This window comes from Bombina bombina, chromosome 4 (assembly GCF_027579735.1).
Source record: "Bombina bombina isolate aBomBom1 chromosome 4, aBomBom1.pri, whole genome shotgun sequence".
Classification (NCBI taxonomy): domain Eukaryota; kingdom Metazoa; phylum Chordata; class Amphibia; order Anura; family Bombinatoridae; genus Bombina; species Bombina bombina.
The window spans coordinates 54,588,213-54,606,202 of NC_069502.1; the positions used below are offsets into that span (position 1 = coordinate 54,588,213).

A 17,990-nucleotide genomic window follows, 5' to 3' on the forward strand; every position below is an offset into this window, starting at 1 on the left:
AAAGCGCTCCGTGGGATCTCCTCCAAGTGGTAAATATGTATATGTATCACCAAGCTGCCTTATTGCCTCTGCTATGTAGGAACTTTTGTCCATGACCACTACGCTTCCTCCCTTGTCTGAGTTTTTTATCACAATTTCTTTGTTATTTTGTAGAGAGGTAACTGCCTTTCTCTCCATTTTAGTCAAATTTGGAGTATATCTCTGTTGATTGTTTGATAGATGGGTTAGATCTTCTACTGTTCTCTTATGAAAGATCTCTAGAAGTTTCCCTCTAGACTGTATAGGGTAGAAGTTAGATTTATGTTGAGGGGTGAATTTAGATACCTTGCAATTCCTCCTTACGTAGTCTGTGGAAGAGAGATCCTCCAGGGCTGTTAGAGTACAAGTGTCTATAAAGTCTGTGGAAGAAAGATCCTCCAGGGCTGTTAGAGTACAAGTGTCTATAAAGTCTAAATGGGTGTACACATTTACATCATCTCCATGCCGTGTACAGGGAGTGCAGAATTATTAGGCAAATGAGTATTTTGACCACATCATCCTCTTTATGCATGTTGTCTTACTCCAAGCTGTATAGGCTCGAAAGCCTACTACCAATTAAGCATATTAGGTGATGTGCATCTCTTTAATGAGAAGGGGTGTGGTCTAATGACATCAACACCCTATATCAGGTGTGCATAATTATTAGGCAACTTCCTTTCCTTTGGCAAAATGGGTCAAAAGAAGGACTTGACAGGCTCAGAAAAGTCAAAAATAGTGAGATATCTTGCAGAGGGATGCAGCACTCTTAAAATTGCAAAGCTTCTGAAGCGTGATCATCGAACAATCAAGCGTTTCATTCAAAATAGTCAACAGGGTCGCAAGAAGCGTGTGGAAAAACCAAGGCGCAAAATAACTGCCCATGAACTGAGAAAAGTCAAGCGTGCAGCTGCCAAGATGCCACTTGCCACCAGTTTGGCCATATTTCAGAGCTGCAACATCACTGGAGTGCCCAAAAGCACAAGGTGTGCAATACTCAGAGACATGGCCAAGGTAAGAAAGGCTGAAAGACGACCACCACTGAACAAGACACACAAGCTGAAACATCAAGACTGGGCCAAGAAATATCTCAAGACTGATTTTTCTAAGGTTTTATGGACTGATGAAATGAGAGTGAGTCTTGATGGGCCAGATGGATGGGCCCGTGGCTGGATTGGTAAAGGGCAGAGAGCTCCAGTCCGACTCAGACGCCAGCAAGGTGGAGGTGGAGTACCGGTTTGGGCTGGTATCATCAAAGATGAGCTTGTGGGGCCTTTTCGGGTTGAGGATGGAGTCAAGCTCAACTCCCAGTCCTACTGCCAGTTTCTGGAAGACACCTTCTTCAAGCAGTGGTACAGGAAGAAGTCTGCATCCTTCAAGAAAAACATGATTTTCATGCAGGACAATGCTCCATCACACGCGTCCAAGTACTCCACAGCGTGGCTGGCAAGAAAGGGTATAAAAGAAGAAAATCTAATGACATGGCCTCCTTGTTCACCTGATCTGAACCCCATTGAGAACCTGTGGTCCATCATCAAATGTGAGATTTACAAGGAGGGAAAACAGTACACCTCTCTGAACAGTGTCTGGGAGGCTGTGGTTGCTGCTGCACGCAATGTTGATGGTGAACAGATCAAAACACTGACAGAATCCATGGATGGCAGGCTTTTGAGTGTCCTTGCAAAGAAAGGTGGCTATATTGGTCACTGATTTGTTTTTGTTTTGTTTTTGAATGTCAGAAATGTATATTTGTGAATGTTGAGATGTTATATTGGTTTCACTAGTAAAAATAAATAATTGAAATGGGTATATTTTTGTTTTTTGTTAAGTTGCCTAATAATTATGCACAGTAATAGTCACCTGCACACACAGATATCCCCCTAAAATAGCTAAAACTAAAAACAAACTAAAAACTACTTCCAAAAATATTCAGCTTTGATATTAATGAGTTTTTTGGGTTCATTGAGAACATGGTTGTTGTTCAATAATAAAATTAATCCTCAAAAATACAACTTGCCTAATAATTCTGCACTCCCTGTATTATCTAAAAGAGTATTTACTCTATTTTCTGTTTGTTGAATGTGATTTTTCAGAGTTAGGTCCCTAACTAATTTATTAAGGTCAAGAATTGTCTGGAACAAATCAAATTCTCTTGAGGGTACAAAACCCAGCCCCAAACTCAGTACTCTTTCTTCAAATTTAGTTAAGCCAACTGAGGATAAATTAATAATCAAGCTAGATGTTACTGGTATTTCATTATTGTGTTCCTGTTCTCTCGTATGGGATATCGTTGGTTCCCTTCCATGTTTAAGTGGTGGTTTATTCCACCCCTTCCCCTTCTGTTGCCTCTTGTTCCTCTCCCTCTCCTCATTCCCCCTCCCCGCAATTGCCTGGGGTCCCACTGAAAAACCTGAGTGTCAATGGCTAATTGGTTGGGAATGGGAGTAGTTGTATGAGAGGTAGTTTGATAGTGGGGCTCTGTGTATTGTTGTTGATTAGTGACTTTCGGTCTAGCCCCTAACTGATATTGATTTTTCAGAATACCTTTAATCTGTGTATTATGTTGGGGATCTGTCTGTTCAATTATGGGTGCATTATTACAATTCTTGTGTCCTCGGACTCAGAGCCAGTGTGATCATCTAACTCGAAACATGAGGCAAACCGATCCTCATCAGTATTATCTGTGTCTGAGTCCGAAAACACAATTTTCTTTTGTGGCTGTTGTGAGACCTCTGAAAAATTTCTATTGTGGTGTCTCCACCACCTATTCCTCCGCCCACGGTTACTCCCCTCATTAGATACTGATACCTTAGTATCTACATTTGAGTTATGTCAAGCTTTGTTTTTTTGATTTCTACGCCATACATATACTATCCCTGAGTTGTAATCCTTTTGGTCCCTAAGAAACTTAGAGTGTTTGACTTGTAATACTAGTTTCCTAGACTCCTCTATTGTTTTCTTAAGAATATCATCATATAAGAGAAATATATCATATTTAGTAAATTTGTTCATTTCAGATTGCAATTGTATTAGTTTGGCTTTAACCTCATTCAACAGATAGTCCTTGTATTCTATCAGTAAAGCAATCAGATTCAATGAACAGTCATTCATTGCTGAATTCCACCTCTCTATGAAATCTTGGTCCTTGATGTCATAAGAGCTGAATAACTTAGGGCAATGCCCTACAAAATGCCCTTTTAAGGGCTATTAATAGTTTATTCTAGATTAGGTTTTTTTATTTTGGGGTGTTTTTTTTTAAATGGGGTTTAGAATAGGAATAATTTGTATTATTTTTGATAATTCGTTTTTTATTTTGTGTAATGTTTTTATGTCATTTTGAGGTGGTTTTTTTTTAGATTGGGGGTTTGCCATTTCATAAAAGAGCTGAATGCCCTTTTCATGGCAATGTCAATACAAATGCCCTTTTCAGCGCAATGGGTAGATTAGGTTTAACTTTATTTTTATTTTGTAGGGTTGGGGGGGTGGGGGTTTGTATGCCGTTAGGGGGTGTTTGTTTTATTTTGTAGCAAAAGAGCTGTAAACTTTAGGGCAATGCCTTACAAAAGGCCCTTTTAAGGGCCCTTGGTAGTTTATTATAGATTAGGCTTTTTATTTTTGGGTGGGTTTTTTTTTTAAACAGGGTTTTAGAATGGGAATAATTTTTATTGTTTTGGATAATTTCATTTGTTATTTTTTGTAATGGTAGGTTTTTTTATTTTTTGAAATTTTAGTGTTTTTTATTTTTTGTTTAGTTAGTTTTTAGTGTAAGGCAGCTTAGGTTTTATTTCACAGGTAAGTTTGTATTTATTTTAACTAGGTAGTTAGTAGTGAAATAAAAATAAAACCTAAGCTAGCTACGATCTAACTATTAGTTATATTTTAGCTAGCTTAGGTTTTACTTCACAGGTAATTATGTATTTAGTTTTATAGTTTTAAATATGTATTATTTAGTTAATAATTGTAACTTTAATTTAGCTCTATTTTAATTATGTTAATGTTAGGAGGTGTTAGGGTTAGGGTTACGTTAGTACGTTAGAGTTAGGTTTATGGTTAGGTTTAGGGTTAGATTTAGGGGTTAATAGTTTAATTTAGGTTGTTGCGATGTGGGGGGCTGGCGGTTTAAGGGTTAATGGGTTTATTTAGTGATAGTGATGTGGGAGGCCAGAGGCTTAGAGGTTAATAACTTTATTTAGTGGTGGAGATGCCGGGGAGTGGCAGAATAGGGGTTAATAGATTTATTATAGTGTGGACGATTTTGGGGTGCAGGGGAATCGTGGTTAATAATTTTAGTATAGTAGTGGCGACGATATCGCGAGTGGCAAATTAGGGGTTATTAGGTTTATTTAGGTGGGGGCGATATTGGGAGCTGCAGATTAGGGGTTAATAACATTAAGTAGGTGTCAGCAATGTTGGGGCAGCAGATTAGGGGTGTTTAGACGTGGGGTTTATGTCAGGGTGTTAGGTTTAAATGTATCTTTTTTTTCCCCATAGACATCAATGGGGCTGCGTTACGGAGCTTTTCATGCACGAGCACATCAAAAAAGTGCTTGTATTTTGTGCTGTGTGGAGCTCAACGCAACCATATCACACGCACAAGCCGGCTGTTTCAAAACTTGTAATGGCTTCGCTATTGGGGATGAAATAATGCAACTTTTGTTGCGTTCGTTAAATTCCCTATAGCATAACTTGTAATCTACCTGAAAGGTAAGTCCACAGCACCTTAATTCTCATATAATCACTTTATTACAAGCATAAAAACAGCGACGTTTTGGGGGTGATTCCCTTAGTCATGCATACGTTAAGCAGACTTGGTAACTGCCTTATAAGCATTCATTTTTCATGCCTTCACCAGCAATTATTGCCCTTTTGCACCACCTAGTGGATGCTGCAAGTACTCTCAGATAACATTTTACACATTAAAGGGACATTAAACAATTTGAGATGGCAATATAAAATGATAAATGGCATATATAAAAAAAAAAAACCTTCACAATATACTTTCATTATTTTGTCCCATTGTCCTGTATTTCGGTTCTAAAATTTTGAGCTTTTCAGTTCCAGTTAGAAATGGAAGCGCAGAACACTGTTATATTCCCCACAGCCATTGGCTGCACACTCTAGTCACATATTTATAACTGTCCCTAATTGGCCACAGCAGAAAAGGTAACCTAAGTTACAACATGGTAGCTCCCATTGGTTTATAGACATTAAAACTTTATACTTATTTTGTCAATAGTTTTATAGCTAATGGAACTTTTAAAAAAAACATCTCCGTGTTATTCTCAGACTAATCTTTTCTTTGAATGCATCATTATATCTAGCATTTATTTAGTGTTTAATGTCCCTTTAAATATTTCACCCAATGTTGATACATATTATCTATATACATAAGAATTTGTATTTTATGTTATCTAAGATAAAATACATTCTGATTTTTTGTAACATTTTGTTCTATTACTAAACCTCAAATATGTAAACCTACATTGGATCTGTACCTTTCACAAGTAAACTGACAAGTCATAATCCTTATTAACCCTTTTGGAGCTAATGTTTCTAATTTGTTTGTCCACCATACCTCTCTTTGTTTTAATAGTGTTTCTCTATCCATACCATTTGCCACCTCATCTGACTTATTTGATTACCTTTTTCTAAAAAATGTTTGGATAGAGGTGACTCCAGATTACTACCCCTAATGTTTGAATGGTCTTGGCTTAATTTATCACAGACTTTTCTTGTCATTTCCCCTATATAAACAAGGAAACACGGATATTTAATGAGATAAACCAGGCAGTTATCCATGTCTTACTTGTATGAGCTGTAGTTCAATCATCAAATGAGATAGCTTTTATCACCCACACAATTGCAAGATCTATAAGATCAATGGATACTATACGTGTGAAACCTCCCATGTGGTTTACCTCATTAAATGTCCGTGTTCCCTTGTTTATATAGGGGACATGACACAAAAAGTCTGATAGAATTAGCCAACACCGTTCAAACATCAGATGTACTAATCTACATTTTTTTAGAACAAGGTCACCAAATAAGTCATTGACCATATTAAACTGCCAAAAAATGGTATGGGGAGAGAAAAAATATTAAAACAAAGAGAGGTATGGTGGATAAACAAATTAGAAACATTAGCTCTAAAAGGGTTAAATAAGGATTATGAATTGTCAGTTTACTTGTGAACAAAAGGTACAGATCCAATGTAGGTTTACATCTTTGAGGTTTAGTAATAAAACAAAATATTACAAAAAATCAGAATGTATTTTGTCTTAGATAACATGAAATACGAGTTTTTGTGTATATAGATAATATGTATCAATATTGGGTGAAATATTTAATGTATAAAATATTATCTGAGAGTACTTGCAGCATCCACTAGGTGGTGCTAAAGGGCAATAATTGCCGGTGAAGGAGCGAAAAATCTGTTTAAAGGGACAGTCAACCATAGAATTGTTATTGTTTTAAAAGATAGATAATCCCTTTATTACCCATTCCCCGGTTTTGCATAACCAACACAGTTATATTAATATACTTTTTACCTTTGTGATTACCTTGTATCTAGGAACCTTCTTCCAGCCCCCTGATCACATGACTGTGACTGTTTATTGTGTATTGTCTTAAATTTAGCATTGTGTTGTGCTCTTAAATAACCCCCTGTGCCTGAACACAGTGTTATCTATATGGCCCACGTGTACTTTCTGTCTCTTGGTGTTGAAAAGAGATTTAAAAAGCATGTGATTAGAGGCAGCCCTCAAAGGCTTAGAAATTAGCATATGAGCCTACCTAGGTTTAGTTTATAAGAATACCAAGAGAAAAAAGCAAATTTGATGATAAAAGCAAATTGGAAAGTCAATTAAAATTAAAAGTCCTATCTGAATAATGAAAGTTTAATTTATACTTGACTGTCCCTTTAACTTATGCATGACTAAGAGGATCACCCCAGAAACGTTGCTGTTTTTATGCTTGTAAGAAAGTGATTATATGAGAACTGAGGTCCTGTGGACTTACCTTTGTGAGTTACTATAAATGCCTGTGTGGCCACAGAGGAAAATGGATACTCTCTTCCTAAAAAATCTTGATTTTTAATCCCTTAAAAAAACTGAGGTATTATATTTTGTTACTGCAGCATAACCTCTAATAAAGTACAAATATAAAATGAGGCTTAATAATTATTGTAGCCTTGGAGATAGCTATTTGTATTTTATTAATTAATTATATTGACACAAATTAAATTTTGTAGTAATCTTGATCCTGTTTAACCCCTTAATGACCACAGCACTTTTCCATTTTCTTACCCTTAATGACAATGGCTATTTTTACATTTCTGCAGTGTTTGTGTTTAGCTGTAATTTTCCTCTTACTCGTTTACTGTACCCACACATATTATATACCGTTTTTCTCGTCATTAAATGGACTTTCTAAAGATACCTTTATTTTCATCATATCTTATAATTTACTATAAAAAAAATATAAAATATGAGGAAAAAATTGAAAAAAAACACACTTTTTCTAACTTTGACCCCCAAAATCTGTTACACATCTACAATCACCAAAAAACACCCATGCTAAATAGTTTCTAAATTTTGTCCTGAGTTTAGAAATACACAATGTTTACATGTTCTTTGCTTTTTTTGTAAGTTATGGAGCAATAAATACAAGTAGCACTTTGCTATTTCCAAACCACTTTTTTTCAAAATTAGCGCTAGTTACTTTGGAACCCTGATATCTGTCAGGAATACCTGAATATCCCTTGACATGTATATATATTTTTTTAGAAGACAACCCAAAGTATTGATCTAGGCCCATTTTGGTATATTTCATGCCACCATTTCACCGCCAAATGAAAAAAAAAAAAGTTAACTATTTCACAAATTTTGTCACAAACTTTAGGTTTCCCACTGAAATTATTTACAAACAGCTTCTGCAATTATGGCACAAATGGTTGTAAATGCTTCTCTGGGATCCCCTTTTTTCAGAAATAACAGACTTATATGGCTTTGGGGTTGCTTTTTGGTAATTAGAAGGCAGCTAAATGCCGCTGCGCACCACACGTGTTTTATGCCCAGCAGTGAAGGGGTTAATTAGGGAGCTTGTAGGGAGCTTGTAGGGTTAATTTTAGCTTTAGTGTAGTGTAGTAGACAACCCGAAGTATTGATCTAGGCCCATTTTGGTATATTTTATGCCACCATTTCACCGCCAAATGCGAGCAAATAAAAAAAAAACTTTACATTTTTCACAATTTTAGGTTTCTCACTGAAATAATTTACAAACAGCTTGTGCTATTATGGCAGAAATTGTTGTAAAAGCTTCTATGGGATACCCTTTGTTCAGAAATAGCAGACTTATATGGCTTTGGCGTTGCTTTTTGGTAATTAGAAGGCCGCTAAATGCTGCTGCGCACCACACGTGAATTATGCCCAGCAGTGAAGGGGTTAAATTAGGTAGCTTTTAGGGAGCTTGCAGGGTTAATTTTAGAGATCAGCCTCCCACCTTACACATCCCACCCCCTGATCCCTCCCAAACAGCTCTCTTCCCTCCCCCACCCCACAATTGTTCCCGCCATCTTAAGTACTGGCAGAAAGTCTGCCAGTACTAAATAAGAGGGTTTTTTTTTTTTTTTTTAATAAAAATAATAAAATCTTTTAGCTGGGATGGACCCCTGCCTTAGCCCCAACCTCCCTGATCCTCCCTCCAGCTCTCTAACCCTCTCTCCTACCTAATTACCGCCATCTTGGGTACTGGCAGCTGTCTGCCAGTACCCACTTTGGCCCCAAAAAACAAAGTATTTTTATTTTATTTTTCAATTAACTCTTTCTGTAGTGTAGCAGCCCCTCCACAATACCCCCACAATAACCCCACCCCCCTCCCCCTCCCAGATCCATTTATATTTGAAAAAATTTTTTTTTTACCTTTCCCTGGCTTTTTGCCCTCATTGGTGTCAGTGTTGCTAATGCACGCGCGCCTCGTGCACACGCGCACGCACGCTCCCTCCCACCCGGACAACGGCACCATCACTACCGGTGCAGAGAGGGCCACAGAGTGGCTCTCTCTGCATCGGAGGCTTGTAAAGGGGTATTGCAGGATGCCTCCATATTGAGGCATCACTGCAATACCCTCAGAGCTGCTGGAAGCGATTGTGATCACTTCCAGCACTCTGTTAGACAACTGACGTACCAGATACGTCCATTGTCATTAACTGCTTGTTAATGCATGACGTACCTGGTACGTCAGTTGTCATTAAGGGGTTAATATATATATATATGTGTGTGTGTGTGTGTATATCCATGTTTGGGATTGGGACAAGTTTATATTATTATATATAATGTATCTATTTTTGTTTAAATTGAATAATTAGAATTAAATAATGCAATTTGAAAACTGTATGTTGGACGTTTATAAATCATATACTGAGAGCATGTAACGTATACCAATATTTGATGTGGCTCTATAAACGTTATATAGAACTTTCTTTAATATATGCTTAAGTTTGGATTTTTGTTTTTACTGTTGCATTGAGTAATCTATGGAATATATAGGGGATTGTTTTCCCTAATTAGCTATTGAACAATAGCAGAATATCAACTGTTTTTTAAACTGAGTTGACGATCATATTGTTAGGTCTATGATTAAGGCACATTGCCAAAACGCCAGCCAACTACTATCTTTTTCTTGTGCATCTATTTTAATGGCTATCTGAATAAAATAATCTTTTTATTACAGTATATGGGAGCTCCGGGTGTTTCTTTTTGTTTAAAAGGTGCTACCAAAGCAGTTTTTAAGCTATACATACGATGATAACAAATCAGACCCCATATTTTTTTATTATAATACAATTTTGTTTCTTTTTCTATTTATTAGAGAAAACTATTTATATCATGGAAACCTCTTTTATTGTGTTTTTTCTTTTGAGACAAAAGCAGTTTATTAACTTTCCAATTTACTTCTATTGATACATTTATTTTGTTCTCTTGGTATCTTGTTTTGAAGAGTAAATCTAAGTAGGCTAATAGGAGCTCAGAAGCGTAAACATGTATTTAGATCTTTATGGTAGCAGTGTTTGCAACAATGTATAACACTGATGGAAACAATATTGCAAAACACTGCTGTCATAGAATTCTGAAGGCACATGTCTGAGCTCCTATGAGCTTTCCTAGATTTACTCTTCAACAATAGATACCAATAAAACAAAGCACATTTGATAACAGAAGTAAATTGAAAAGTTGTTTAAAATTGCATGTTCTGTCTGAAACAATGAGGTTTGGTAGAACGGATAGTTCTATGGACATTTGTTTTGGACAATCAAAAGTTAATAAAAAGGAAAATCCATTAAAATTTAGTAATCAAATGTTGTTTCTCATTTTCTAATGTTAATTTAATTTTCGAAAGTTCACAATTAAATGTAACATCCACATTTGAAATTTCGAATGTAACATTCGATTTAACAAACACTATTCAGAAGTTCAATAATTTATATGGCAGGGAATTTAGTAAATTTATACATAACAAATATATTAATTCATTTTGTTCCATTTTGAATATTGTATAGTTCAAATATTACATTTAAAGATAAAATTAGAAATACTATTACATTAAACAAATGTTAGAATGTTGTACAAACATTTAAAATTCAAAACGAACAAACAAATGCGTTAAAATTAATTTCATTTGTCAACTGTTGCAAAACATTTGCCCATCCCTAATCAGCATACTCTGCTTATGTAATATATTTTGTTAGCAGTTATAATGATTTATAATTAGAAGCTATTAGATTTGCCCTACATCATATATTTATTGCCTACATAAATGCATTACTGTGAATTACCTTATCAGCTGGGGTGCGGATGAGCCATAAGCAGTTGGTATTATCTAGATATGCAGATGGATAGTTTGCTGAAGTCACTGTTCCAGTAGAATCAAAAAGCAAACTGCTACAGATATCTAAACGACAAAAATTCTGGAAGTTTATTTAGTTTCCCTTTATCTTTGCGTTAAAAGGATCTTAACAAATTAAGTCTCAGTCAATGACTAATTGGAAACCCATTAAAGGGACATTTAGCACAAGAATTTTAATTTGGGGTAGTAAATAATACTTTCATTATTTAATTAATCCTCTTTTAAAAAGACATTAGATTGCTGAGTACAAATACAGTAACATGGGTACTAATCCTCTGTGTACCTGCAGTTTTGTTTTTAAATCCATACTTTTAACTATTACAGAAGCCAGTTAGTAAAACTCTGCATCTTTATACGGGGCTCTGCTATCTTGGTATGCGTTGTATTGTTGCACCCTGTAACAGAGGCAGTGCTCTTTCACAGATCAGAGACATTGCTGGCTTTTTACAGCCGTACCTTCCACTTTGTGTCGGCTCGCACAATGGAAAGCAGAATTACATGTTTGTTGTGTATTGCTTGTAAAGACATCATTTCTGTCGTAGACGCCACTGCTCACTCATCGTTAATAATTGTCATGTCTTTACTACCACTGTGCCTTCAATGAGAAATACAATTCAGGGATTTGCAGAAAGTTGTTGAATGTATTAACCCCTTAAGCTATCTTGATGTAGCTACTACATCATAGGGTACTTTGCCCAGTTTACTATGTTACCGTAGTAGCTACATCCAACCTTCCTACTAAGGGGAGGGCAATCTCTACAGTACAACTAAACTTAACCTTAAAATCGACCTGATCCTTTACTGTTGGGAATGTGGTGCACAGCTGCAATTAGCGGCCTTCCTATTACCAAAAGGCAAAGCGATGCGTGTCTGCTATTTCTGAATAAAGGGGATCCCCGAGAAGCTTTTACAACCATTTGTGTTATGACTGCATATGCGATATGTAAATAATTTCAGTGAGAAACACAAAGTTTGTGAAAAAGTTAATGTTTTAATATGATCACATTTGGCTGCAAAATGGTGGCATAACATATACAAAAATGTGTTGTCTACAAAAATAAATATATATATATAACCCCTTAAGAGGTTAATCCAGAATGCGTGAATGAAGATGATTTCTATGAAGACTTTTGTACCAAACTGTATCAAATTGTAAAATACTGTGTGTTTTTTTCCAGCAACTACTGTATAATTTGTTGATTTCCTACAGAACATTAGTTTATTCCTTAGGCTTTTTTATTTTCTTGAAAAAACGTTGGCAACCCTAGACATGGTTTGTTAAGAAGACAACAATATCACTGATCTGTGAATGTGTACAAGACAGCCCAGTGTAAAGATGCAGACCTTTGCTAACCAGCACTATTGAGGAGTAAAATAAGAGAATGGCTTTGTAACTAAGCTACTGTCACTTAGCAGTTTAATGCCATTTTAAAGGGATATGAAACCACAAATTGTTCTTTCATGATTCAGATAGAACATGATTTTAAACAACTTTCTAATTTACTTCTAGCATCATTTTTTTGTTCTTTTGGTATCTTTTTTTGAAAAGCTGAAACGTAAAGTTAGGAGCCAGCCCCTTTCTGGAGCACAATATGGCAGCAATTTGCAAGAATGTTATCCATTTGCAAGAGCAGTAGAGGGCAGCACTATTTCCTGACATGTAGTGATCCAGATGCCTACCTAGGTATCTCTCTAACACAGAATTTCATGGGAACAAATCAAATGTGATAGAGGATTATTGGAAACTTTTTTTTAAATGGTTTGTTCTGTCTGAATCAGAGTTTCATATCCCTTTAATGTAAGTCTGATAATTGAAAATATACACTGCAGACTCAGAAGCCTAACCCTGAGAAATATCTGTCCCTAACTTGCTGCAGATGTTATCAGATAAGGAACAGCAAAATAATGCAAGTTTTGTTATCAGACAACTAGATATGCATACAGTGTGCATGAATTCACTGGGAGCCATCTGCAAATTGTCATGTTCATTCAAACAGAAATATCTGACAAGACAACAGACAAGTATTGTAATTTTATGTATTTATGTCCCTTTAAATACTGCAGAATTGTACACTTCCTCTTTTTCTGCACACATTAGCTGGCAAATAGACAACGTTGAGAAAGAAAATTGGAAAACTGGGCAACTTACCTGACGCAGTTTCATGTGAATTGTTAGTCAAATGAAAATCTTAATCTTTATTCACAACTTTGTACATTTCACATTTATACAGTTCTGACTAATGTAGGAGCAATTTGCGTGATTTATCTTTGTTTAATAAAACATAACTCTCTCATCACAACAAAATGCACATTAACTTACCACAGTCATACAGATGTTTAATTTTCAAAATATCCACATTACTCAAGCCATATGATTGACCAATGGGAACACTTGTGTCAGGTATTGGTACTATAGTATCTTGTCCTGTCTTAGAAAATGCATACCTGAAACAATAACAAAAAAATATGTTAACAAAATCATAATGGTGTATATGTCAACATATGCCGCCCCTCCTCCGAAGAAGCGTTGTGAAACGTGCGTCAGGGGTGCCGCACTGTAAATACTTATCTTCCCTTTTTAACTTGCTTGAGCTTAGCCTGATTACCAGCCTGTTCTCTATGGTCTCTTTGTAATATTCAACAGTGGTAAATGCAATTGAGCTCCCGGATTGAAGGAGCTTAGCCTAAAATCAGAGTTGTTTCTATGCTTGATACCTCCAGATAGGAGTTTATATTTAGAACCTTGCTAACAACAACCTCTGACAATATATCCACAATGATGACATGCTTGTAACATATAGATATATGAATATTGAACAGAGAAGCTATTACTACTATAATGTTACAAGCTATCTATATGTGTTTTTAACCTGTTTTTGAATGTAAATGCAAATGTGAAATAATTGAATTTCATTATTTTACTTGATAATAACCGGTTAAAAGTTATATTTTAAATGATTCTGTTTATACTACCGGCATAACAATGATTTAGTTTGTGCGTAAACTTACTTTCAGTTGTATCTTTCAACTAAGTGTATCCTAATGTCAACATATGTATCCAGCAATAACTTTTAAAAGAGCATTTTTTTTCTTAAAGGGGCAGTCTAGTCAAATGTTAACTTTCCTGATTCAGATAGGGCAAGACATTTTTAACAACTTTTTAATTTACTTTTATCATCAAAACATAATTTATGTAAGAACTTACCTGATAAATTCATTTCTTTCATATTAGCAAGAGTCCATGAGCTAGTGACGTATGGGATATACATTCCTACCAGGAGGGGCAAAGTTTCCCAAACCTCAAAATGCCTATAAATACACCCCTCACCACACCCACAAATCAGTTTAACGAATAGCCAAGAAGTGGGGTGATAAGAAAAAAGTGCGAAAGCATAAAAAATAAGGAATTGGAATAATTGTGCTTTATACAAAAAAATCATAACCACCACAAAAAAAGGGTGGGCCTCATGGACTCTTGCTAAAATGAAAGAAATGAATTTATCAGGTAAGTTCTTACATAAATTATGTTTTCTTTCATGTAATTAGCAAGAGTCCATGAGCTAGTGACGTATGGGATAATGACTACCCAAGATGTGGATCTTTCCACGCAAGAGTCACTAGAGAGGGAGGGATAAAATAAAGACAGCCAATTCCGCTGAAAAATAATCCACACCCAAAATAAAGTTTAAATTATAAGCAGAAGATTCAAACTGAAATAGCTGCCTGAAGCACTTTTCTACCAAAAACAGCTTCAGAAGAAGAAAACACATCAAAATGGTAGAATTTAGTAAAAGTATGCAAAGAAGACCAAGTTGCTGCTTTGCAAATCTGATCAACCGAAGCTTCATTCCTAAACGCCCAGGAAGTAGAAACTGACCTAGTAGAATGAGCTGTAATCCTTTGAGGCGGAGTTTTACCCGACTCGACATAAGCATGATGAATTAAAGATTTCAACCAAGATGCCAAAGAAATGGCAGAAGCCTTCTGACCTTTCCTAGAACCGGAAAAGATAACAAATAGACTAGAAGTCTTTCGGAAATTCTTAGTAGCTTCAACATAATATTTCAAAGCTCTAACTACATCCAAAGAATGCAATGATTTCTCCTTAGAATTCTTAGGATTAGGACATAATGAAGGAACTACAATTTCTCTACTAATGTTGTTAGAATTCACAACCTTAGGTAAAAATTTAAAAGAAGTTCGCAACACCGCCTTATCCTGATGAAAAATCAGAAAAGGAGACTCACAAGAAAGAGCAGATAACTCAGAAACTCTTCTGGCAGAAGAGATGGCCAAAAGGAAAAAACTTTCCAAGAAAGTAATTTAATGTCCAAAGAATGCATAGGTTCAAACGGAGGAGCTTGAAGAGCCCCCAGAACCAAATTCAAACTCCAAGGAGGAGAAATTGACTTAATGACAGGTTTTATACGAACCAAAGCTTGTACAAAACAATGAATATCAGGAAGATTATCAATCTTTCTGTGAAAAAGAACAGAAAGAGCAGAGATTTGTCCTTTCAAGGAACTTGCAGACAAACCTTTATCCAAACCATCCTGAAGAAATTGTAAAATTCTCAGAATTCTAAAAGAATGCCAGGAAAAATGATGAGAAAGACACCAAGAAATATAAGTCTTCCAGACTCTATAATATATCTCCCTAGAAACATATTTACGAGCCTGTAACATAGTATTAATCACAGAGTCAGAGAAACCTCTTTGACTAAGAATCAAGCGTTCAATCTCCATACCTTTAAATTTAAAGGGACAGTTTACTCAAAAAATTTCTCCCCTTTAATTTGTTCCCAATGATCTACTTTACTAGCTGGAGTGTATTAAATTGTTTACAAGTAGCTCCTTTACCCTTATATTGGCATTTTAAATTGTTGATTTAGCATGTGGTATCCCCACCTATTCTGAAAGTTTGTGGCCGCGTGTACCAGCTATAGATAAGCTTTGTAAACACAGCCAGCAGAAGAAATTACACTCCCAGTGTGATATAGCAGAGATAAGGTAATAAAATGTTGATTTTCCACTGTTCTCTCAAAGTATTGGTGATTGTTTTAAGGACAGATATAAGATAAAGAAGCAGGTATATTTGCACAATGTGATACAGTAATGAGATCGGATTATATCTACAAGCTCAACCCATTTTATTAGGTTGTGGCTTCAAAACACAAAATCAGAGCTTTAATATACACAAATAAGCCTTAAAAAGCTAATTTTCATACATTTTTACTCTGCAGTTGGTAAAAAAAGCAATTGTAAACACATTAAGGGAAAAACTATTTTACAGTATACTGTCCCTTTAAGGATTTGAGATCCTGATGGAAAAAAGGACCTTGTGACAGAAGGTCTGGTCTTAACGGAAGAGTCCACGGTTGGCAAGAGGCCATCCGGACAAGATCCGCATACCAAAACCTGTGAGGCCATGCTGGAGCCACCAGCAGAACAAATGAGCATTCCTTCAGAATCTTGGAGATTACTCTTGGAAGAAGAACTAGAGGCGGAAAGATATAGGCAGGATGATACTTCCAAGGAAGTGACAACGCATCCACTGCTTCCGCTTGAGGATCCCTGGATCTGGACAGATACCTGGGAAGTTTCTTGTTTAGATGAGAAGCCATCAGATCTATTTCTGGAAGACCCCACATTTGAACAATCTGAAGAAATACCTCTGGGTGAAGAGACCATTCGCCCGGATGTAATGTTTGGCGGCTGAGATAATCCGCTTCCCAATTGTCTATACCTGGGATATGAATCGCAGAAACTAGACAGGAGCTGGATTCCGCCCATACCAGAATTCGAGATACTTCTTTCATAGCCAGAGGACTGTGAGTCCCTCCTTGATGATTGATGTATGCCACAGTTGTGACATTGTCTGTCTGAAAACAAATGAACGATTCTCTCTTTAGAAGAGGCCAAGACTGAAGAGCTCTGAAAATTGCACGGAGTTCCAAAATATTGATCGGTAATCTCACCTCCTGAGATTCCCAAACCCCTTGTGCTGTCAGAGACCCCCAAACAGCTCCCCAACCTGTCAGACTTGCATCTGTTGAAATTACAGTCCAGGTCGGAAGAACAAAAGAAGCCCCCTGAACTAAACGATGGTGATCTGTCCACCACATCAGAGAGTGTCGTACAATCGGTTTTAAAGATATTAATTGAGATATCTTTGTGTAATCCCTGCACCACTGGTTCAGCATACAGAGCTGAAGAGGTTGCATGTGAAAACGAGCAAAGGGGATCGCGTCCGATGCTGCAGTCATAAGACCTAGAATTTCCATGCATAAAGCTACCGAAGGGAATGATTGTGACTGAAGGTTTCGACAAGCTGATATCAACTTTAGACGTCTCTTGTCTGTCAAAGACAGAGTCATGGACACTGAATCTATCTGGAAACCTAAAAAGGTTACCCTTGTCTGAGGAATCAATGAACTTTTTGGTAAATTGATCCTCCAACCATGATCTTGAAGAAACAACACAAGTCGATTCGTATGAGATTCTGCTAAATGTGAAGACTGAGCAAGTACCAAGATATTGTCCAAATAAGGAAATACCACAATACCCTGTTCTCTGATTACAGACAGAAGGGCACCGAGAACCTTTGTAAAAATTCTTGGAGCTGTAGCTAGGCCAAACGGTAGAGCCACAAACTGGTAATGCTTGTCTAGGAAAGAGAATCTCAGAAACTGATAGTGATCTGGATGAATCGGAATATGCAGATATGCATCCTGTAAATCCATTGTGGACATATAATGCTCTTGCTGAACAAAAGGCAGGATAGTCCTTACAGTTACCATTTTGAATGTTGGTATCCTTACATAACGATTCAATATTTTTAGATCCAGAACTGGTCTGAAGGAATTCTCCTTCTTTGGTACAATGAAGAGATTTGAATAAAACCCCAGCCCCTGTTCCAGAACTGGAACTGGCATAATTTCTCCAGCCTACTCTAGATCTGAAACACATTTCAGAAATGCTTGAGCCTTCGCTAGGATTACTGGGACACGGGAAAGAAAAAATCTCTTTGCAGGAGGCCTTATCTTGAAGCCAATTCTGTACCCTTCTGAAACA

At 36.4% G+C, this 17,990-nt stretch overlaps 1 protein-coding gene across 1 annotated transcript in view; it reads right to left on the bottom strand.

The window, feature by feature from the left end:
- LOC128656857 (embryonic protein UVS.2-like) overlaps positions 1-17,990 on the bottom strand; it is a 184,280-nt gene that overhangs the window by 87,768 nt on the left and 78,522 nt on the right. The window contains exons 6-7 of the mRNA XM_053711023.1: positions 13,238-13,362; positions 10,847-10,962 (exon numbers count right to left, since the gene is read on the bottom strand). Coding sequence (XP_053566998.1) covers positions 10,847-10,962; positions 13,238-13,362 — 241 coding nt within the window. The remainder of the gene's footprint in view (positions 1-10,846; positions 10,963-13,237; positions 13,363-17,990) is intronic.